The 24,633-nt window shown below is 40.3% G+C and overlaps 1 protein-coding gene across 1 annotated transcript in view; it reads left to right on the top strand.

Moving 5' to 3' along the window:
* Window positions 1–307: 307 nt before the first annotated feature.
* The window catches only part of COL4A1 (collagen type IV alpha 1 chain), a 72,727-nt gene continuing 48,401 nt past the window's right edge, over window positions 308–24,633 (top strand). The window contains exons 1-10 of the mRNA XM_031056155.1: window positions 308–353; window positions 19,668–19,757; window positions 19,848–19,892; window positions 21,408–21,452; window positions 21,562–21,624; window positions 21,726–21,779; window positions 21,932–21,958; window positions 23,295–23,378; window positions 23,491–23,553; window positions 24,164–24,199. Coding sequence (XP_030912015.1) covers window positions 19,716–19,757; window positions 19,848–19,892; window positions 21,408–21,452; window positions 21,562–21,624; window positions 21,726–21,779; window positions 21,932–21,958; window positions 23,295–23,378; window positions 23,491–23,553; window positions 24,164–24,199 — 459 coding nt within the window. The 5' untranslated portion in view covers window positions 308–353; window positions 19,668–19,715. The remainder of the gene's footprint in view (window positions 354–19,667; window positions 19,758–19,847; window positions 19,893–21,407; window positions 21,453–21,561; window positions 21,625–21,725; window positions 21,780–21,931; window positions 21,959–23,294; window positions 23,379–23,490; window positions 23,554–24,163; window positions 24,200–24,633) is intronic.

The raw sequence follows: 24,633 nt of genomic DNA, 5'->3' as shown, positions 1-24,633 counted from the left end.
CAGTAAAAGCAATTGACTGCTGAGTTGCTTACCAGTTGCTTCATGACTGTGAGGAGGAAAAGTAGAGATTGGCCTGATGCACTTTGGAGCATCTTTGGTAACACAAAGTGACTGTAAGATTTTACCTGTGCACCAGTTAATCTGACTTCTCTCATATTACTGTATGGGCTTAAGCAAACTTTCCCTGCACTGACCAGCCTTGGGGTGGTCAGTGGGATGCTGCTGACATCCCTGGCTCATTGCAGTGTGTACTGCCTGTCACCCAGTTCAGACATTTAATTCTCAATTTCTTTTATTTTCAGGGATGTTCCGGTTGTGGAAAATGTGATTGCAGTGGAGTAAAAGGGCAAAAGGTAAGTCAACTCTGTCCATTTCATTTTCTTGCCTATTTCAACCACAGGGTATAAAATCTGCTGGGAGCCAGGTGAGCCACTGGGTTCAGTGAAGGCTTGCACTGCCAGGGAGCATTGCCAAGCCAGGCCAGTGCCATCAGCAGTGTTTCTGAGCAGCAGCCACCTCTGTGGCTGTGGCTACATAGGGCAGGAGGGCCAGGGCTGGGGGCGGGTGAATGCTCTCACTCTGGAGTGAAGCCCCCAGCCGAACGTGGCCGTGCCCTCTGTCCTTCCCCATTGAGTGGGATGCTAATCCATCACTCCCACCTTTCCCTCACCTCATCTCCAGCCTCCTCAGTGGGTAGCAGGCTTGACATCCTGACCACCTCAGTTTGCTTTCCAGGATGGCTGTGATGCATCATAATCAATGTTCCCTGACCAGGGTTAGCCCTGGGAGGCAAAGACTTGCAGTAGGAAGAGGGAAGTTAATGATCAACTTAGATACAGAAAAGTGTTGCAGGTCAAGAAAAAAAAAATTAAAACTTTTGACAGAACCTTGCAAATGAGTTTTAAAGTTCCCATTCAGTTTCTAAACTTCTTGTATATGAAACAAAAAAGGCACTTTAAAGTCTTCTTTTAAAGCAGTTACAGTGAAAAAAAATTACAGTGCACTTAAGCACTCCGTGAATTCCCCCTGTAAAGTACCTGCTTTTGTAAATATTATAGGCATTCAACCACTCTCCTTATCTCTTCCAATTTTGCTTGTAGAGATTTTAATCTATGATGTGTTCTGTTGTGCACGCAAATGTGCTGTACATCTACCATTCTAAATTAATGTAAACCAGTTTTCTCATCCTGTGGTTGCTTTGGGTATGTGTTTCAAGGTAAGTTGTTTAGGTCACCCAAAGGAATACTTAGAAGAGATGGGGGGGTTGTTTGCTTTTTGTTTTGGGGATTGTTTTGTTCTTTGAAATAAATAGACAGCTGGTGTTCTGTGTTGTCTGAAAGGCAATAGCTGCATATTTAGAGATGATGGATTTAAGAATGTCTGTTGGTGGCTTTTCTTTGGTGTTTTCCACAACTAGGAATGTAAATTACTTAATTGGAGGCCCAAGCAAGATAATTTTCTTTGTAACAGAGCATAGATGAATTTGTGATACAGATAAAAAGTGTCAAGGTCTGGAACATCATTCAGATGGAATCTCCTTTTTTTAATGACCCATTAATGTCTGTTTAATAAAAGTCAACTATATATTGAAAACAAATGCAGCAAAGATTTGGGAAAGGTTCAAAACTGAATTTATTTATTGATAGCTTGATCTTATTGTTCAGTAACAAGTACAAATGAGTGACGGTAGAATGAAGGAGACATGGTATAACCCTTTCGTTGAAAGACATCAGTTTTCACTTCATAGAGTATGCCAGCATCTTGTAACAAGATAATTTAAAAAAAATGATAGCTTGGGGAAATAAGTAGTATGAAGCCTTATGCTTCATTTATTTCCAGCTGTGCTCCTGTCTGATTGCTAGAGGTTTTGCTGGCATTTTCCATTTGCGTAGTCCAGAGAACGTCTCAAAATGTTCTGTTTAAAAGAAATAGGTGCTTGTCTGATATGCTACAATCCAAAACTACTTCACATTAATGTAGGCTGTTTAAAAATGTTGATGAGAGAAAAATATCAGTCCATAGTAACAGAAGGCATATTAAGTTCCAGTGTGTCAGTGCACTCTCCACTCTTCATAATGGGTTCCATCACAAATTTCTCTGACTTTAGGCAGGTATATAATGAAGTATTCACATAATTTTAGACTTTGTAGGAAATGCACTTATTGACATTAGAGGCATCTGGACAGGTGAATGTCTAGTTATACCTAGAAAACAACAGTCAAGACAGGCATTTGAAGCTATATTGGAATGCATTTGACATGCATAAATCTGGTTCAGATCAATGCTTGCTCATTATGTTAACTCTGTTTGAAACATACTTAAGATTTTGAACAGAAAACTGAGTTTTATTTTTAAAAAATCTGCCCCCTGCCCTTCAGCCCTGTGTTGTTTTTTATCCTGATTAATTACATTTGATGTCTGTCTAGGATAAGGATAGCCTGCCACTTGGTCCCAGGCCTGGAGACAGAACCTGGTGAGGGAGAGTAAGGGGAGCATCCTTCCTGCTCGCCTCTGTAACATTTCTGTAAATGGCATTTCCAATGAATGCATTTAGATTTGGTCCCTGCTAAACGTGGTTCCCATTAACACACACATCAGTAATGGTACCTGTTCCTTCAAAAATCTGTGTGAGTGTTTCTTAATCAGAGGACAGATTAGAAAGACTGATTTTAGCCAAGATCTGGGCTGAGAGAAGGCTGCCATGCCCAGCTCCTGTGGTACCCCAGGAGACCGCATAAAAGAACATCTGCTCTCCGCTTCTCATGTGGGAGGACATATCCACTCTACCCTCCACCATCCACAGCCAACATTCTGCCTGCCCTGGAAACCCTTTTGATCTGGCTTCCATGTCATGCAGAAGTGCACAAATGCTGAAGGGCCTTTTCCAATCCTCCCACACTCTTCAGCAATCCACCCACACCACTTCACTGCCGTGGGAGCCCTGGGAGCTGCGGAAGTGGGTGCTGGGTTTACTCTTTAATGCCTTAATTATTAACATCTGGAGAGATATTTCCTACTGTAGTGTGGGAAGAAGTTCCAGACCCAGAAGTTCCAAACTGGGGTTCAATTAAAATTCATTTGGCCAAATAATCATATTCATGATTTCATCAGAAAAAGTGCTGAAAATGGTATTTGACTTCAAAGCTGTGAAATGACCAGGAAATAGTACCTAAGAGCATTTGAGACATGGAAGAGTAAATCACATTGCCATATTTTTCTCTCTCCTTTGAGAATAATTTCATCAATATGATGGCCATATTTAGAGTACATTTAAAATGTTCTCTCATCAGACTGTTTCCATGAAAATTGCATTTCTATGCCAAACTCCTAACATGACTCATATGTTATCAAGGGCATATAATTGACAAATTCTAAGGGTTTTCATCCCTTTCAGAAAATTCAGAAAGTGAGTGTAATTGCAACAGATGGCCCTTATCCTATAAAGCCTTTATTATTACGCTGAACATCAAGCTGTTGTTTTAAGCTATATAATGTCAAATATCACATATTTGGTGATACAAAAGGTACAGAAATTTTAGAAAAACATAATATTGCTAAAATAATACCTTACTGTTTTCCATTAGAGAGATTAGCCTAAAACATCTTCATTTATTACCTCATACTTTTTATTTGGTTTTCTGCATAATAACTTGACTGTTCTCTTAAACCTGAAGTGTGAGATCTGTTTAAACTGATTAGAGTGTTGAGTGCTTGCCTGCATTTTGTTGAGCTACTCAGAAGAAGACCAAAGCTATGTTTTCTCTTTTATGCCTACCTAGATTTTGAGAACAATTTCAAGCAGCTGTCGAGATAAGAAGTGCTAGCTGTTAGTGTGTGCAGAAAAAACATGTTAAGCATTTAATTACCATTCAGAACAACGACTGCACAGAGATGAGTAAAATTCTCCATGCACTGACTTTTTCTAAAAATGTTCCTTCTCTCATTCATGACCATTTGCGCTACTTTTACTCTGCATCAGAAACAAGTGTAAATGGAGCCAAAACTGGAACCTTGCTGTAAATAATAGAGAATGATTATTCTTCTTTGACTTATCAAGTTAGAATGCACTGAAGTATAAATCCTCATTCTTTAGTATAAATATTTTATGATGATTTCACTGTCTCAGCATTACCCACTGAGAGTTGAAGTCAACAAGAATATCAAACATGCTTTTGTCATTGAGCATGAAGTATTGCAATTTAAAAAAAAAATCTTTGCTAGATAGAAGATAAGAATAGAATTTACTCTTAATGTACTGCTGGTTTTGACATTTTTATTGTTTGAAAGCAGGAAAACTTGAGCAAATAATGTTATTTTGGCTTATATTTGTTTCCCTTGTTCTGAGGCTGTATCTGTATTATTATACCTACATAAATTTGAATTCTCTGTTTGCCTTGATGGGTGCATCACGCATGTGTGGATTGACCATGCTGCAGAAGTACGCAGGCTGGCTTTGCTTGAGGTATTTTGGATCTGGAAGCCAGGTAGCTGTGACTTAGACTGAGAGTCAGTGGGACATTTCTGGAGTTGCCTATCAAAAGAAGCAGAGACCAGTGTTTTCTCTCCTGCACACTTCTACAGCCTTAAAAATCAGAGATGGTTTTGGTGTATGCAGGGTATTGTGCTTCTGCCTTTGCTCTGTAATGAAGAGTTGACTGTTGCAGTGGACTGTGTCCTTGTAATTTTTTTTAAGATTTGCTAGACTGGGAGGACCTTTGAGGGTTTTCTGTCATTTTACATATTAAAAAATAGAACAAAAATATTTCTAATATTGATGATTTAACGCAATATAAACCACCTTGTGGGAGACACGCCCTGGCACTCAGTGGGAAGATCACTATTAAGTACTTTGAGTTTCCTTGAAAATGTATCACAGGCAACAAGTCAGTTCCTTTAGTGGAGCAAATCAGTAATCATTAGTCCTATCTTTCCATAGTCAACCTTTATTAGATCTTTTAGAATCAAGAATGTTAATTTTTAAATCACTTTTCATTGATGCTGCTGCGTTTTAGTAAGCACTGCTCAGTGTTCTATTTAAATCCCCCGAGAACAAGAGGACACCGTCTCAAACTGCACCAAGGGAAGTACAGGTTGGATGTTAAGAGAAAGTTTTTTACTGAAAGAGTGATAAAGTAGAGGTGGTGGAGTCACTGTCCCTGGATGTATTTAAAAAAAGATTGGATGTCTTTAAAAAAAGATTGGATGTGGCACTTGGTGCCATGGTTTAGTTGAGGTGTTAGGGCATGGGTTGGACTTGATGATCTTGAAGGTCTCTTCCAACCTAGTGATTCTGTGAAGTGGCTGCTGTAGGAACTTGGAGTCCAGCACCAGTTTATGCCTGTGTTGGAGAGACATTGAACGGGGGACGTTAAGGAAACCTCAGCCAAATAATGTACTCTGGAGATGGCCATAAAGTTGGAAAGAGGGGTGACAGGCAATGTGGGAGGCAAAATGTGTCTGCAGTCTGGAAAGGGCTAATAGGTAACATGAAATCATTTAATTATGCCTGAAAGGGCAGACTCAGAAGACAGTAATAAAATAAGCAGAGATACTGATCAGCTGCAGATCTGATGTTCTACAGGGAAACTTGTGATTCATATTTATGAAATTCGGGATATGGTCACAATGGTTTTTGTCAGTTCTGCTTTGACAGCAGTATCTTTTTATTGATTTATCCTTTACTCTGAGAAAAATAATCTTTTGAATTCAAATCAGGGGAAAAGAACATAATTTTTCATGAAAAGGCCTACTATTCTTGAAAATAACAAAATATCAAACAACTTTGAATAATATTGACTACGATATGCTAAATGTTGAAGAGTTGTCTACTCTTTCACAGCTGTCAGACCAAACTGCTAAGTGGCATCTGAAACCATCAGCTTTTTTAAGTTTTAAACAGTTATAGCAACCGTTTGTCCCAGTTGTCTCTGGCAACATTTTCTATGTTGAGATACATTTTTGCATTCAGTACAGTGTGTATCTGTGATTAATACAAACCAGGATTACACCGATCAATTTATGGAAAGAGGGCTATAAAAGCAGTAGTAATATGTGCTGAGACATGCTCATATTTAGTTTTCAGAGCTGTCTTCTGAAGGTATTCACAAAGTAATATTTCATTTGGCACAATATGAACTTTTAAGTAGCTGTTGCTAGATGCACTGTCTTTGATTTTAAGGGTATTGGCACAATGAGCTCAAGCTCTCTTCTTCATGGAATAAAACAAGCTCACAGGACTTGATTTTAAATTTGCACAACAACTGTTAGTGTATGCCTTCAGTATGGTTTCTTGAAGGATTGCAGGGCCTTAGCTTGATCCGAAGTATGTGAACCTTCAATGAGTTAGTCAGGTTTCCCTAGTATGAGATATGAGATGTAAGATATGGAAAGATGTGTAAAATTTCTGCTGCTCTGAAATCTTCATGCTCAGGAAGTGGAGCTCCCCAGTGCCTGTGCAATACCTGTGCATAGTTTAAAATCTTCCCAAATTTAAAATTATGTCTTTACAGGGTCAATATCTACTGACTAGATACAGATTACAAAACCTTTGTCCTGTGCAGTTTTTCAGTATCTGGTCTAATTGCCCACTAAAACTCTGATGCTGCAGGGGTTTGTTGGTGTAACTTAGGAGTCTGGGACAGCAAACCCTGGGGTACAGCAGGAGCTACATTTTGTAGTTAATCCTTTTAAGTTTCTTTAAATAAGCCTGCTCTTCAATTTATATTGTATTTGCTGGGATCTCAGACCAAGACAGACTTTAAAGTAGACAGTTCTGTGATATGTCAGTTCCCACACGAGAATTTAATCCTTGATGCACTTAATAATCAGTTTCTGTGTACATTTTCTCTGTAGCAATATCCACAAGAAGTGACCTGGGTGTATATAATTATCACTAGGGAACCATAGTAATGTGGTATATGGTATTCTTCTTAAATCACTTTCTGGTCTTTCTAGCCAAGGGCAAAAAGTAGTTTGGGAAATTGGTGGTTTTTTGTTTTATTTTTTTAAATCTCATACCTCATGGTAGTTGTTTGCTTCCTTTCTCTCAGCTACTTCTTATTTCAGGTTTTAGACTTATGCTTTCAGAGAAAGGTCATAACTAGGATTAGTCACTGAAAACATCTGGCCATATGATGTTGGCCTTCAGAAAAGCAGATCTGGATTTTCTCAAAGTTTGGATTTCATTAAGGAAGGGTAAAAAGCCAAATTTTATACAAAGTTCTCAAAACCACTTCCAGCAGAAGCAATAGCAAAGCTTGTAACAGTATATGCCTGGAAGGAGACAGAACAGTAAGAAGCAGCATGAAAGTGGAATTTTCAAAGAGGAAACCTGAAGTAGCTGCAAAAGGCGTGATAGTGGAGCACTTTATCACACAGAGAAGTTTCTAACCTGCTGGAGAACATATTTAGTTTAGCCACAAAAGAAGTTTAATATCACAGTAGGAGCAAAACCGGTTGGGAAACCATATTTAAGAGATGTTGAAGAGGATTTACATTTCTTTTCAAGTAACTACAACACCTGAAAAAGGGCTACAGAATAGTTAATTGAAGTATTGATAACGTAGCAAAGCGAGTTCATTTAAATGATGAAAATAATGACTAGCTTTCAATAATGAAGTGTTCTCTTATATAATCTTTAACAGCAAGAGAAATGCAAAATCAAGCTAAAGCCAAGGGAAAAGAAACTTTGACTCCTGTCTGGAAAATCATGTTTATATCTCTTAGAATATTTAAGAGTGATTATAATGGCAAAACGTACTCATAAATTTTGTAGCTCCTAAAGAAAGCATGTGACAGCTTCCACCGAAGTTCATCTGGAACATTTTTAAATGTATTGATATGCCAACAAAAATAATTCTCACCAAGGCTTGTGTCAAAGTTCAGTGTGCACAGTGTACTGAGCTGAGTGAGCACAGTCACCAGCATCAAATGGGATGTTCTCTCGCTCTTTTCTCACTGACTGTAAACACGTGCAACAAAAGCATTTCATGGCTAGTTAGCAGAATACTTAAAGCCTTGAGGGGGTTTAGTAACCCTTAATTTTGTTAGGTTTGCTGGAGTGGCAAGCAAAGTCTGAAAGAGGGTGCAACACTGCAAAATAAATGGTTTCAAGTGGTGGTGATGGAGGGGAGGGACTCCGGTACAGAGGAGCAGTCTAAAATGCCTTCTGGCTCCAATGTCAGTAGTTAGGTGAAATAAAGAGAGGAATACCAAAGGCTTGTACAGCGAGCAACGAACAGGGAAACCAGTGCTGCCTCCATCTGTATGGCAACACCTTTAATGGGATCGTGGGTTAAGAATGTGATCGCAGCGCCTCAACTCAAACTTCGTGTCTGTCTGAAAGTGTGGAAACAGAAGCTGGAAATCCAGCAAGGACACGTCCAGCCCCGTGAAATTCCTATAAAAGGATCTCTGCAGGAAGTACTAGTATTAAATGCAGCGAAATCAATGTCAAGGCAGGAGAACTGAGCGACACCGTTTTCCTCATCAAAAAAGGGGAAAGCTAGTGTTTGTGAAACTCTCTGGAGTATCAGCTTTAGATAGCAGACCTGCCTTTGCCCGCTGTCTGTGGCTGGGCTCCATTGAGGAGGAGCAGGAGAGGGGCGGGAGGGCAGGGCCGTGCCCGGGGCTGGCGGTGTCGCGGCAGCCGGGCTGTGTCACTTCCCCGCGGGCTCCTCTGGGTGGCAGTCAGACATTACGGATGTCCTTTATTCTGACCGGCCTCTTTACGTGTCCTTGTCCCTTTTTTGGTCAGAAAAACCTTAAGGCCACCTGCTGAGCAGTACATAACTTCTTACGGACAAAGATACTGACATCCTCTACAATGTCAAATTAAGAAAGATACTTGCTTTCATTATTGTTAATAATTACTGCAGCTTTATTAACTTTATTGCCTAGGGCTGAACAACCCCGGAGGTACTACAAAAATATATATTGTCATGTCTGTTTCACAGTGGATCTGGTTGAGTCGAGACAATTAAGTGAAGAAGCAGTGATTGACACTTTTGAGGCACAGTGTTGTCTGCCTTGTGATATTTACATGATTAAAAGTCAGAAGCCAGAGTATTTTCTCTGTTTTGTGGAAAGATATTTTACTCCTGTGGAACTTACAAAATGTTTTAATCTTTAGAAATGCCATTTCCAACCTGACCCAAAAAAGCAGCTAGACTAGCACTGTCTCAAATAGTGCTGTCTGTTGCATGCCCTCAAGATATGAGTACCTCATTATGAGAACTTTATTGCAGTCTGTACTGTCCAGGACCAGCTGCCCATGTTTTTACTATTTATGGAAGAGGTTATTTTCTGTAAATATGTCCATGACAAACCTTTGGCAAGAGAATAAAACTTGCATGTAATGTCACATTTCATTCCCAGTCTAGGATCTGAACAAAAATAAATTAAAAACCCAGAAAGGTTTAAGATCCTTTTTTCCCCCCTGCTGTTTCATCTTTAAATGTGAGCCTTTAAACAATGCCAAATGCAAACAAATGCTAAATAATTTTCATTAATGAAGTAGGAAGGGTGTGGAACATTTTTACCCCTTATATTCTTGGACCTTCAACACTGGAAGTGATTTAATACAATGTGTAATAAAACAAAGGAAGAGTTACTCAGACCTAATGTGTTCAACAGATGATTAGAAGGGGTGGGAAATATAGCACCCTTTTGATTCAACCTGTATGCAGGTGATAGAACTTCCTTTTTCTTTTTCCAGTGCAAACACATTTGTCCTTCAAACATCCTCTTCCCTTAATGGTTCTTTGAGGTTCTTCTGTTCCACTGAGTGACTCTAGCTGATGAGAAGAGGTTCCTTGACCAATGTGTGATAAAAGATTTAAAAACTAAAACAAAGTTGGAGAACCTCATGTGTACCTTTGTAAAAAGGTTTGTGTGACTTCCTTCTGAAACATCATAAGCTGTATTACTGTGTTGGGCTTTTTTTCCTATTTTTTTTAAATCAAGAAAAGTTTAAACAAAAAGACAATGAACCACATACTTTGGTGTTAAACTGCCAAACTCTGTGCAGGCAGACTTCCACAGCTGAAGATAAAGTTTAGTTGCTGTCAGTCATCATCTTCTCTCTCATTTTCTGTTTCTGTACTTCATATACCATGCTCTCCATCATGCTATGAATAAATATGTACCCCCTCAGCATCCCAGCTGCTTCTGGATCTGTAACATTTATCTATGCTGGAATGCAGTATTGCACAATGAACCGAAGACATGCAAATATAAGGAATATTGAGAGCTTGAGGTAAGAGTGTACATGGCTCAAGAAGTCCGAAAATGTGAACTTTGGGCAGCTGCATTGAAAAAACTGATTACTGCATTTGGAAAATCAGGAGTATAACTATGGGTCAAGGAAGAAGAGGAATTGCATGAGGAAGACTTCTAAATTATGTAGGGAGCAGCTCTTACTTATAGTTGGTTTAACTGAAATTGTATGATGTTGATACAATTGATGAGGAAACCAATTGCTTGGCACCAATTAAATGATAGCCGTGATTGGCTTTTGAATGTTAATTTTACTTCACTCACTTCTTATTCAGCTTCTGAATTTCTTTGAGACACACTGTATATCCATGCACTTGAGCACCAGCTAAGCACATAGATACTGATATGTAGAGGAAAGGATAATCAAAGATTGTTATTTCTATTTTTGTACTCCTGGGAAACACTTAGCAGCTTCCTGAGGAATGTTCTGTACAGCCATGAGGTGCCACAGAAATATGCCTTTGCTTTAAGTGTTCCTTAGTATTTTGGAGGCAGAGGCCCAGGCTCAGTCCCTTAACCTTAAACCTGAAAAGCCCTCTAATGACATATTTATATCAATGGAGTCACTATTGGAGGTTTGGGTTCATCTTGGATCAAGTTGCAGAGGTTCCTCAGTGCTGTGAATTCATGACCCTTGAGAAAGGATACTTTCATGGGAAGAAGAGTATAATCCTGCCCGGGAGTGAAAAAACACAGATTTGGTGATCAGGGTGCCTGCCCCATGGTATATGAACCTGTATGGGTTCCTGTGGGTTAAGGGTACAGCACTGGCTGTACCTTTTGCTCCACAAATAGCTGCTTCCCAGTGTCCTCCCCTCCAAATGCAGCCTGAGAGCCCATTTGCCTGTGGCACTGGAGGAGTCCCACAGGAGAAAGTCAATGGGAAGGAGCAAAGGGAGAAGGAGATGCAGAATGAACGCCATGGCAAAGAGGTCATGAGGAAGAGAGTGCTGTTCCTCAGCAGCTCTCGGGGTCACCCTTTGTTGTCACACATGTCAGAGTACAGTGTAGAGCAGCCCTGGTAGTGCTTGAGGTTGCTCAGGGCCTCAGCCAGCCTGGCTGTGGAGCAGTGTAGGCAATGTGAAACTGTCATGGCTGCTCCTTCTGCTGGCCATGCCAAAAATGCTGCACTCATGTTTCCATGGGACTGAGCTCTTTCAGATGCTTCCTGGCAATGCAAGAATCCAGATTTTGCTGACTCTCCCCCCTCTCTCTGCCCTAGCCCCTCTTCCGCTCCACATACCGTCAGGAACTCAGCTCCAAAACTTCTGGGTGAGCCAAGATCTTTACAGAGCTCCTACACAGATTCTTTGCATGTCTGCAGAGTTATGTTTGTGTAATTAATTGCTTGTTACTTGTGTGGCTCCAGAACTGTATAGCTATGGTGCAGATAGATTCTGCTGAAGAATGTGCAGTGGGGATTTTGTAATGTCAAACATGCTCAGTGCATTTGAGGACGCATGTCCTGTAAGCATATAGCAGTAATTCTGCTTGACTGATATCCACCTCACACTTTCAATAAAATACTGAAAATGCTAAGTGCAGCTGAGGACAAACAGATGACATTTATTGTACATGTTTATTTTATTCCTGACAGATATTCAGGGCCAGTGCTCCCTCTGGTGGTTAAAAATACCATTTTAATAAAGAATTGGCTATTCTCTGTGTCTTCTCTAATGTAACACTGAGTAACACTGAGCCAATTACAATTCTCTAATGCATGTTTAAAAGGGTGTTGAGAGAAACACTGTGACTTGAGAGCCACGCTCAGGTTGCACAGTGCTGTTTCCCACTGTGGCTGTAATTACTGGTCTAACACCTTGGAGCCAATTCACTGAGTGCTCGCAGTTACATCAGGGGAAGGAACAAATACAGAGCCTGCACTCACCTCTCACAGGGCTGGGGATAGTCTGGGTAGAAACCATGCAGTCCATTGCTGGGGATTTTATGAGGTCACCCTGGAGCATCAAGGTGTGATGACTGTTTTGAATGGCAGCTTTTCCTGTTAACAATCAGGCTCTTTTTTTTTTTAATTTTTTTTTAAACTCTGTTTGGAAACTGTATTGCCAGTTTTCATCTTGAAACAGTTGCATTTCTTTACCAAGTATGCCCCTGGTAGAATTTCAGTTCAATGGATGTTAACTTTTGGGAACAGGATAGCACGTGTGTTTGTGGGAAGAGTTCTGAGTTTATAACATGTTGGAATCAGCAGTGACAGTGGTCTGAAGACAGCCCTCTGGCAGGGCCAAGGATTTGTTGGCTCTCAGCTCAGTTTCCCTTGCAGTGAAGGCACAGCTGAGGAGCTGTGGTGGAGGAGCTCCAGCAAGCCCCACTGTGCTGGTGTGAGAAACTGCTCTTGCTGCCATTCCACCTTGTGTCCTTGTGTCCTGCTGTGTCCTCCTCACATGGGCTTTGGCAGCTGCCTGGCCACCTGGCTCAGCTCACAGAGGCCAGGCCAAGCTCACTCACTAGAGAAAAGGGAATAAATTTAGTGAGCTGGACTGGCTGAGGGAACCATACCAGGTCACCACCTGTCACCTTGTGACATCTTTCCCTTGGACCGAGTGTATGCCTTTTCAGCTGAGGGACAGACATGTGTCCCTCCTGCTGTTTCAGCTGCTGGGGGATCTCTGGCAGAGGCAAATGTTAAGAAATGAAGCATCTTTCAAATGGCTTTGGGAAGATCTACATGTTGTTATTCACCATGTGCCTGAGTCTCTGGAGAGCCTGAGAACATCATATTTGTACAGACACAGACACCCTGCGAGCCCACACTTTGGGAAGCAGCTGATTTATATCCATGTTACCAGTCTCTCAAGCCTAAAACCTCCCAGTCCAGTAGTCCCTAGGCAAAGTAATAGGGGAAATAATTTATAATGGGGTGCAGCAGCTCTCGGGGTCACCCTTTGTTGTCACACATGTCAGAGTACAGTGTAGAGCAGCCCTGGTAGTGCTTGAGGTTGCTCAGGGCCTCAGCCAGCCTGGCTGTGGAGCAGTGTAGGCAATGTGAAACTGTCATGGCTGCTCCTTCTGCTGGCCATGCCAAAAATGCTGCACTCATGTTTCCATGGGACTGAGCTCTTTCAGATGCTTCCTGGCAATGCAAGAATCCAGATTTTGCTGACTCTCCCCCCTCTCTCTGCCCTAGCCCCTCTTCCGCTCCACATACCGTCAGGAACTCAGCTCCAAAACTTCTGGGTGAGCCAAGATCTTTACAGAGCTCCTACACAGATTCTTTGCATGTCTGCAGAGTTATGTTTGTGTAATTAATTGCTTGTTACTTGTGTGGCTCCAGAACTGTATAGCTATGGTGCAGATAGATTCTGCTGAAGAATGTGCAGTGGGGATTTTGTAATGTCAAACATGCTCAGTGCATTTGAGGACGCATGTCCTGTAAGCATATAGCAGTAATTCTGCTTGACTGATATCCACCTCACACTTTCAATAAAATACTGAAAATGCTAAGTGCAGCTGAGGACAAACAGATGACATTTATTGTACATGTTTATTTTATTCCTGACAGATATTCAGGGCCAGTGCTCCCTCTGGTGGTTAAAAATACCATTTTAATAAAGAATTGGCTATTCTCTGTGTCTTCTCTAATGTAACACTGAGTAACACTGAGCCAATTACAATTCTCTAATGCATGTTTAAAAGGGTGTTGAGAGAAACACTGTGACTTGAGAGCCACGCTCAGGTTGCACAGTGCTGTTTCCCACTGTGGCTGTAATTACTGGTCTAACACCTTGGAGCCAATTCACTGAGTGCTCGCAGTTACATCAGGGGAAGGAACAAATACAGAGCCTGCACTCACCTCTCACAGGGCTGGGGATAGTCTGGGTAGAAACCATGCAGTCCATTGCTGGGGATTTTATGAGGTCACCCTGGAGCATCAAGGTGTGATGACTGTTTTGAATGGCAGCTTTTCCTGTTAACAATCAGGCTCTTTTTTTTAAAATTTTTTTTAAACTCTGTTTGGAAACTGTATTGCCAGTTTTCATCTTGAAACAGTTGCATTTCTTTACCAAGTGTGACCCTGGTAGAATTTCAGTTCAATGGATGTTAACTTTTGGAAACAGGATAGCACGTGTGTTTGTGGGAAGAGTTCTGAGTTTATAACATGTTGGAATCAGCAGTGACAGTGGTCTGAAGACAGCCCTCTGGCAGGGCCAAGGATTTGTTGGCTCTCAGCTCAGTTTCCCTTGCAGTGAAGGCACAGCTGAGGAGCTGTGGTGGAGGAGCTCCAGCAAGCCCCACTGTGCTGGTGTGAGAAACTGCTCTTGCTGCCATTCCACCTTGTGTCCTTGTGTCCTGCTGTGTCCTCCTCACATGGGCTTTGGCAGCTGCCTGGCCACCTGGCTCAGCTCACAGAGGCCAGGCCAAACTCACTCACTAGAGAAAAGGGAATAAATTTAGTGAGCTGGACTGGCTGAGGGAACCATACCAGGTGGTGTAAAGAAGGGTGAGGTGGCACCATCCCTTTAAAAGGAGAAGAGCTGCCTTTGCTGGGTAGGTTAGTTTAGCTGCCTTGTGACATCTTTCCCTTGGACTGAGTGTATGCCTTTTCAGCTGAGGGACAGACATGTGTCCCTCCTGCTGTTTCAGCTGCTGGGGGATCTCTGGCAGAGGCAAATGTTAAGAAATGAAGCATCTTTCAAATGGCTTTGGGAAGATCTACATGTTGTTATTCACCATGTGCCTGAGTCTCTGGAGAGCCTGAGAACATCATATTTGTACAGACACAGACACCCTGCGAGCCCACACTTTGGGAAGCAGCTGATTTATATCCATGTTACCAGTCTCTCAAGCCTAAAACCTCCCAGTCCAGTAGTCCCTAGGCAAAGTAATAGGGGAAATAATTTATAATGGGGTGGTGATTATTTCCTCCCCCTCAGCTGTTGATATATTACAGCTGAACCTTCTGAAATGACTTACTTTATGTGACTCTCTTGCTTAGCAATCTGCGGTTGTTCTGTGTGCCAAACAGCACTTCATGGCTAATTTGGAAGAGTAGGTGTCAGAAAAAAAACCCATCAGCTCATGCAGTTCAGCTCTTAACAGGTTCATGTCTGCTTAGAAGTCCATTCAATTTTAATTTAAACTACCTAATGCAAAGGCATTTCACAAAAGCTGAGCTAACACAGGCATTTTGCTTATTAAATGACTGCAGTGGTGACTGAGCACTTGCTGTCTTTTTACGTAGCACCTCCACATTTTCAGCAGTTGAGTGGCAGAATATTCATTTTTGTGAGCTGAGTAATGTGTTCTCCTTTGTGCTTTCTGACAGCTTGCATTGAATCAGCAGAGGTACAGATGACATGGTTACATCTGTTTTAATTTTTGAGTCTCATGAATTGATTTGTAAGAAGCAGAAGCTCTTTCAATATTACTTGCCAAGATTTTGCAGCTGTGAATACTGGAACTTGAACAATACATAACCCTTGCAGTCAGAGTCTCATGCTCTTCATGCATCACAGCTAGAAATCTCAGTGCTGAGTAAAAAATAAGTGGGGTAGCAGTGATGACCTGGTGCTTGCCAATTTATGCAGTGTATGTGCTTAATGAGTTGCAGCATAAATGTAGCACAAGCACTTTATTGTTGGGCTGTTTGGCTGGAATATTGAATGAAGGAAGGAACAGGCAGGCAAGCAGGGGAAGGATGCAGCAGAACAAGTGTTTCCTTGCAAGGTCAAGGCATCTTCAGGACATGCTTGTGTCTGTTGTGTACAGCAGAATAAGTGATAGCTTCATCTGATCTTGCAGTTCCAAGTAAGCCACCTCAGATAGGAATGCAGCAATGTGACTGTTGTTACCTCAGTGGTCTGTGGGGTCTGATCTACTCAGTGACATTAGGATACCCTTCAGTCATAGGATTTTACAGTTTAAGGAGTGTAGTTTCTGTACTCTCTAGTTCAGTGTAGGTACTCTGTTAGAATTTTACTGTAATTTAGTGTAGTATCACTGATGCAAAAAAAAAAAAAGATGGAAGTTTGTACTAACTCAAGCAAGAGTATCAAAGTAAAAGCTTTATTTGTTAGTCCTTACAAATGAAGGCACTATTACTTTTCTAAGGCTGCTGTACAAAGAGGAAGACTGATACCTGTAGTAAAGAAAGGAAATGGAACCCAGAAGGCATCCCTAAGGTCTCCTACTGGGTCTCAGTGGAATAGGTTGCCCTAACTTCTCTGAGTGTCTATGGGTGGCATAGAGAAGTTAAGTCCTATTAATTGTGTAGCCTAAAACTGCAGAAATTTGGACTTCTTACACAATCCTTAGTTTGGACTATTTACTCTGCACTTACTTTGCAGTAAAATCAGTTGGGAAGGCAGAGTAGAGGGAGAGGTGTTAGCAGTGTGGAAGTCCATGATTCCCTGCAGGTTGCATGCAGAAAGGGATCCAGCAACTCTCAAATGTTCAGTCTCTTTTATGTTTCCTTCCCTCTTGCAAAAAAATGAACTCAGTTCCAGAAAGAGAAATCATGAGTCTGCAGGCTTTGGGGTGGTACAGACCTCCACGTGCTCAGGAGTTATATTTTCCAGGCCTTGGAACATCCAGTACCTTCACTGGCTGTCCAGAAGTTCTGGACAAATATCCAGTTGTTTTTCTTCTTGGCCTAACAGTTTAAGTAGGGAAAATAAAAATGTTTCCAGGGAAACCTCAATGCATCTCAGCTCAAAGTGACTTGTTATGCTCCTCCAGCTGTCTTACTCCTCAGACAGGGCAGCCTGGAAGGTTGAAGATAGCATTAAGAGGATTGGCTATAGTTGCCTTAGAAGTTGCAAGTTTTTATGTATTTTAAGCCTTTAGGTAACCTCCTTGGCCAGCTGAAGCAGTCATTCCCTTAGTAAGTGATTTACAGGCCCTTTTACAGTTCCAGAATGGTCTAAAGGACCAAGTGAAAATCTGATCTGTAAACCTCAGTTTTAACTTTCCTTAAGAATGGAGGAAAGACTATTTTTCTGTATTGAAGGGTACAGTGGTTCAAAGTGTAGTGAAATCCTCAGGGGCAGAACTGAGTGCAGAAGGTGTCAGCCATGTTACACATTGCTGATGTGAGTCACCTATGGTACACAGGGGGCATATTTCTCTGTGGCTGTCAAAATAATCTTTTTTTCTTCTCATTTGCACATGTTGTACATTCCTTCAGCAGTGGAAGACCCTCTTGTTTGTACTTGAGTGTATTCTCCTTCCTTAGCCTATCTCACAGCAGGTCATGAGAGCAAGTGCCCAGGGTTCAGTGGGAAATTCTGGTCTGAATGACACAACAACTGATTTTGTAGAAGAATGCTTGTGACAGTAGTGCAAATTAGCCAGTCAAAGTATGGGTTTATGTTAAACTCTTTAACTTTACAGATATATTCCAGATTGTTAATTATTTCAACATTCATTCAGAGACCTCCATCATGATGCATTCTTCCTTCAAATATTTTTCAAAACAAGTTTAGTTACTTTAGAACTTGGACTTTGTACCTCTACAGCTGACCTAGAAACATATTTCTCCAGCTGTTCTGATGTTTGCTTTGTTTTGCTTTGTTTTCTGGTCTAGGACACTGCTTCAGATTTGGCTCAAACCAAATAAAGGATTCTCAAACCATGATAAAGAATATTAGGAATTAAATAGAGGAGGTCATGCCATTTCAGCACTTCAAGGAACTGTTTGCCTCAGAAAGTACTCTTATACTGAAAAATTTTATTTTTGTGGGAAGATGGAGAGGAGAAGCCACAGGATAATTTTTTCTATCAGGAATTTTAAATAAATGAATGCTATTTTGATTTTACTTCCTTGTGTTCTTATCATCTCAGTTAGAGTTTTGTCCCTCCCTCCTTGGCCCTGCTCTTCATACCAATCAATAAAGTCTCTTTCCCCTTGTCTCTTCATTTTAACAAAATCCTGGACAAGGAACTAAAAAACAACATCAGCCCAGTAATTCCACAAATTTTCCAATTCCTCTCATCTTCTGACACTATAGCACCATGTCTGTTGCTTATCACTCAGTTTCCTCTCTCTGCATGTCATAACTTTTTCTTTGCAAGATGCCTGTTATACTTCCTGGACAAATGAGCTCTCCAAGACTCAGATGTTCTCATGTGTGCTCAGTCCTCAGCTGACCTCTAAGTAGCCAGCATATTTCTGGGAATCTTTGTCCTCAGCAAACAGGAGAAAAGTTTATTCTTAATCACCATCCTGAAATCAAATGCTAAATTGAGTTGCAATTTCATCTCTCACTGTTTTGCTGAAAATTCTTAAATCTCTGTACTGTCCTTTAATGTGTTTTGAACATTGTTAATTTTATTTTCTTTTTGCAGTCCTTTGAAAAAGGCTGTATTTTTATTTCCTAAAGCAGGTGCCATGTTTTCAGCTGTTGTCCAAACTTGTAAAACTTCTTCTTTTCACAGTTTCACGCTAACCTTTTATTCATCCAGTATTCCCACAGTTTTTGACAGGATGAAGTGTTTCTGCTCGTTTCACATCAGGCCTTGAAAGGACAACTTTGGTTACTCCCTGCATGGAACTAGTGGCTTTTGATTTGCTTGTTTTGCTGTTTCCAGGGATTGACATGCATTTGTTTTCCCCCCTCTCCCTACATGTAGGTTTCCCATCCTTTATTCAGATAGTGTTCCTGTTGGTTTCACTGGCAGTGCAAATATAGTTGAATGTGTAGTAGCTGCAATATTGATCTAGAGTGTGGATAGGTTTTCTGCCTCTAGATTAATCTGATTTAAATACATTTGGAGCTGTAGGGAGAGGGACAGCACAGGTGTCCCATACAGCATTAAAATAGAATCAAAAGGATGACACATATACAAATACAATTTTGTGTTCAGCTTCTTGGGAAGATCCTGTATCTTGAAGCACCCTGTCTCTGAACCACCCTGAAATTCAAGTATACGTGACAAACCTGGTCTCAAAAAACTGCTGTTGTGAGTGGTGTATTAGAAGCGTGGTGTTTACCATTCATACACTAGTTGACCAAACAGTGATGTTTGTGGTTTTCAGAAATTTAGTTGCTGATTTGAGCTGTTAGATTTTCTTCTGGGACTTAGCTGCACCTCTGGAGGAATGCAGGTAGGTTTTATTAAAGGGAAAGTGACCTTCCTGTTACCAGGGGAATAAATCTGCTATGAAGAGTGCTATCCAGAAAAAAAGGTTTAACTAATATTTAAAGAGTGCTTTTGTGTTATGCCACACTCAGCCCCTGCCAATCTGTTATTGAACCATAAATGTTTCTTTATTCATGATAATCCTTCTTTCAAGTACCAACATGAACTCTTTGCTGTCACATCTAGCTTCTTGCCACTTACCAGGTTCCTTGAGCACAGAAGTGGGATATGTGAGTTACTTGAAGAAGGAGCTTCTGTGGTTGCTGATTGTTTTTTTTTTCTTTACACAGGGAGAAAGAGGCTTGCCGGGACTACAGGGTGTGATTGGGTTTCCTGGAATGCAAGGACCTGAAGGTCCTCCTGGGCCACCAGGGCTTAAGGTAAGAACTTCAGCTTTAGTATTCAAAACAATCAGATTTCACTAAATTGTTGTCCCAAGAAAAGATAAAGCTTTCTCTTTTACTTTTCAGGGTGATACTGGAGAACCAGGACTGCCAGGAACAAAGGGAACAAGAGTGAGTTCTGTCTTACTTCCTTGCAATTCGGATGTCTTTGGGTATGGCTGCCTTCAAGTGCAAGAGGAAGTCTCTGAGTTAATGAATCACATGATCTTGAGCTGCACAATAATTTCAAAATTCTCACTTTTACCTTTGAAGTTCTTGCTGCATTGGACAGCCAGTACCTTTATTAATTTGCATTGTTACCTGATACTTATCACTGTGTCAAGAGCACTGGTTTCTGTATGCCTCTGATATCTTCCTGACGTACCAAAAGGCTTTTTTCCAGCTTCAGAATGAACCAACCTTATTTCCTCTTGCAAAGTCTCCTTTATATTTGTCATCTACCCTTGAAGCACTCCAGCAGAGAAGCTGACACAGTCATGAGCACATATGTGCTGAAAAGATACAGAGCAAATTAAAGCCAGGGACAAAGATTTCTTAACTTTGCTAGAAGAGGCTCTGAATGTCTGTGATCTTCCTGTTGTCATTTCTGTTAAATGGGCCACTTATATAGTACTTCTTTCAGTATATTATATTGGCCAGGGCCATACCTTTTGGGGTTTTTTGAGGTGCCAAGCTCTTTCTGAGAATTTTCACGTTTCCTAATGTCATGATGAAAGAGGATTCAAATGACTTGGCCAGTAATGATGCATACATTTTCAGCTATGCCCTCTTGCTCACAGGTTCTCAAAATGCAATCTCAGTTTTGTTCTCCATTTGCCTGCAGTTGCTGCTGCAAATGGAATTCACTGAATTAAGTGCAGTTTATGAGGTGTTACAGAGAGGATATTCTGCTAGATCAAGAAATCCATATTTCAATCCATGATGTTCATGTTGACCTGGGGTATCCTGAGTGTTAATGTAAATTGGCACCTCCTGGCAAATGTATTTGTTTGCTGCAGAGTAAGTAAAATGTATTTTAGCAATTATGAAGTTTGAAAGAAGCAAATACACTGTCTGAGCTCGTGATTCCCATACATCATTTCTGCCTCATAATACATGTTTTAGGAAAAGCTGCATGGATAAGTAAGATGATAGTATGAAAATTATGTGCCAACTGAAATGCCTGATTGATTACACTGAAAAGCTGTTCAAGGAGAAAGAATTATCTCAGCCTGGTAGGATTTTGATAATAAGAATGTATTGATACACTCAAGAATATGAAAGACAGAGAAGCATCTTTATAGTGTGTTAACATTATCTTCTGCTATGAAGAGATGCCTGCAGTAAATTTCATTTTGAGAACAGTGTTTCTGAGAAGGGAACACCTGTGAATTCCCTTTTACCTCTACATGAGGCTCTTATCTAGTTCTTACTGCTTAAAAAGTTAAAGAAATATAAAAGGTTGCTTTCAGTTGTTCGTTACTAAGGTGACATGTTTAAGAGGTTTTAAAGATTAGAGCTATTTTGTCAAGGAAGTTTAAATGCTACTGATTTTTACTGTCAGCATTGGAGATGCAAATTGGGCTGCAGCTTGTCCTTGCTGTTTTGTGGATTTGTCATTTCAGTTTGTGTTTTTCTCAATTGCAGGGCCCCCCGGGAGTATCAGGCTTCCCAGGAAACCCAGGCCTTCCTGTATGTATTAAATATATGTGTTTTTACAAGGAATATCAAACTTTTAGTCGTGGCATCTGGTCTGGATTATTACAAATATTGCTAATTTCTTTCCTTTCTCTTCATGTAGGGCATTCCTGGACAAGATGGCCCTCCTGGTCCACCTGGCATTCCAGGATGCAATGGCACAAAGGTGACATTTATATATGTTTATAACAGCATCTTTGTGTTGAAATTAAAAAGCCCCTCAAGCATATGTTCCCTAAACAAGACCAATTTTTCTGTTCTCCTTAGGGTGAAAGAGGTCCAGTAGGTCCCCCAGGTTTACCAGGACTGACTGGAAGTATAGTAAGTGGATTCTTTCCTGCTTGACTCACTTTTTTTTAAGGCTGGCTCTTGAAATGCAAATATATCTATAGAAAATGATACTGAGTTTAAGATGTAATATATACAATATTGAGGAGCAAAAACAACAACTGTGTTTTGTTTTTTTTTCACAGGGACCTCCAGGACCTCCTGGAATGAAGGTACATTTTACTCTTAGAGTATTTCTATCCTGCTTCTAACAATAAGAATTTGTATGATCTTTACACCCTTTAAGACTAGCAGCAGTCTTTACTTAAGGACTGAAAAGTTGTATTGCCTTGTTTCACTTCGTACTCTGTTTTGCAACCCCACTAAATAAAGACAGTGGGGTGACCTCCTCACTTTAGAACAATTGAACATATGTATTGTTCCATGCAGGTCTTAAAAGGGTAAATGTTATATGGATTACAACAGAAAAGAAGTAGTACATGTCATTAATTATCTATAAACACTATGGTGGCCACCCAGTTGGGTATAAAAATTTAGATAGGTTTTATGAATCAAACATTTGGTTTTATATTGGCATTTCATGTATCTAAAAAGATACATCATGGATGATGTTTGTGGAAGAAGATCCTATATCTCACAACAGGAGAATCATCCAACACATACTAGACATTTTTCATATAGACAAAAAATCAGACTAACTAACTAGGTGTCTGAGTGCATTTTGTGAACTGGAGAATGAAGCACTGAATGACACCAAAGAGCCTTTTGTCTTTAAAATGAATAGATATTATCTGGAACTTTAAGCTAAATATAAGTCTAAAAGTAATCTCAGATTTGTAATGACATGACAACCCAAGTGATTAAAATGTCCATTTCTCTTACTCTCACATGGAAAGAATTGATTCATTATAGAAACCCTGAAGTACTCAGATGCTTCTTCCCTAGACATTTATGCCTTGTACAGAACTGAAATAAAATCACTTACCATATTGTAACTTTGTGCAAAAACACAGGAGAAGTATGATTTTTACTCTAAAAAGAAGGAACATAAAGAAATGGATGGCAATCAGAATAATTTTCTAAAGAAAGACTAAATGTGTTCCTTTCCTGAAGAAAAAGAACACCTTAAATGGTGTTTATGTCAAAATTAGGTGTAAGCATTAAGATCTCAGCAGGGGAAAAGAGATTGTGAGGTTACCACTCCTCTCAGCAGCCAGGCCAGATGATCCAGTTGTCTGGTGACACTGTAGTAGTGATAGATGTCATGGGAAAATCATTCTGACTACCCATTACAATACAGGGAATGAGGTATGAAGATAGTTTTGGTACTGAAATCTCTTCAGGCTGCTTTAGAGTACATTTGGCAATTAAGGTCTTAACTTTTAATATCTCTATGTTTCAGCTGAATTAAAAGAAATAAAGTGATTTTTTAAAGTCAGCTTTCCAAATGATTCCAAAGTATGCATAGCTACAGCTTTCCTCTCCTGGTGAGTTTGAATGTATTTGAATTCATGCTCAAGACTTACTATTTTTCCATTCTTATTATAGGGAGATCCAGGTGAAGTGGTTGGTCTTTTAGCTCCTGGTGTGCTAAAAGGTGAAAAAGGGTTTCCTGGCCAGCCTGGACTGCCTGTAAGTGAAAACGATGTTGGAGTAGCAGTGAGCTTCAACTAAAATTGTATCAGTCTCATGAAATTACCATATAAGTATCACTTTCTTATGATGTCATTTGAATTTTTCATAGGGTCCACCTGGAGCTTCAGGGTTTCAGGGACCAATGGGACCAATGGGCCCTCCAGGAGAGCCAGTAAGTTTCCTTTCATGGTGATTTGCATTTCACTTAGAGATATTTATTACAGGAATGTTGTGGAAGGGGTGTGTAGCAGATCTTGGTTGGGATTTGGGAAAGATAAGGTGTGGTTCCAGACTTCATGTTCAACCTTCTGAACTCTGCCATGGCAGAAATTACCAGGCAACATGGGTTTTCAGTAGCAGCTGCTCCTACAGTCCTCTTCTCTTCTTGCACTCTTGGTGGGTATTTTTGTGGGAGAGAGACTGTAACTCTCCTTGGTCATCCTTTCCACTCTTCCCCAATTTAATTTATAGAAAATAAGCTACATACCAAGCATCCAGATCAAAATCCAAACTTTTGCTGAGGTTATTCTTGTGGGTAGCAGCACTGAGCATTACTGTGGAAGCACATTATCATCTATCTGTTATTATAATAATTAATGAGATATCTCAGATTCACTTTGTTACTATTTTTTTTTATTTTAAGTTGTGAATTATGCACAGCAAGAGCAAAATTAATTTACTGGGTTTAATGAAAACATCTGCCTTTTGGTTTTCATAGAATAAGACGTTATTCCACTTAGTGTGCTCTATACATGAGGATGCTAAAATGTATTGTCTTGTAGGGTCCCCCAGGGCCACCAGGACTTCCAGGCGAGAAGGTAAGACTCTTTAATACAATTATTAAGTCCAGTTGTTTATTTATTTTGCATACCAGATCCTCAAAACTCTGGAAACTACTGGTCCTAAAGGTGTGGGACCTATACTTTGGGACCTATTTCTGTGTCTTAATGAACATCATAAAGAGAGATTTTTACCGCTTTTTTTTTCCAAATTTGTCTAGCCCTGTTATCTCACTTAATGAAATCAGTAGTAATTACAGCATTCTCTGGTTATTTGAATTAATTTTAACATTTTTGTGTCAACATTTTCACTAAGTGTTCGGTAAAAGAGCACAGTGACAACAAAAAATATCTGATGAATTTAGATCTGTTTTTCCACCAGTTGCTGTGACACAGGAGTTAAAAACAGCAGGGGAGTTAGGACATGATTATTTATTTGTTTCACACATGCATTTAAAAGACATATTCTGTCT

This window comes from Geospiza fortis, unplaced genomic scaffold (genome assembly GCF_000277835.1).
Source record: "Geospiza fortis unplaced genomic scaffold, GeoFor_1.0 scaffold192, whole genome shotgun sequence".
NCBI classification, from domain to species: Eukaryota; Metazoa; Chordata; class Aves; order Passeriformes; family Thraupidae; genus Geospiza; species Geospiza fortis.
The sequence above is the reverse complement of the archived record's forward strand: the minus strand, read 5'-3'. Positions and strand labels throughout refer to the sequence as shown.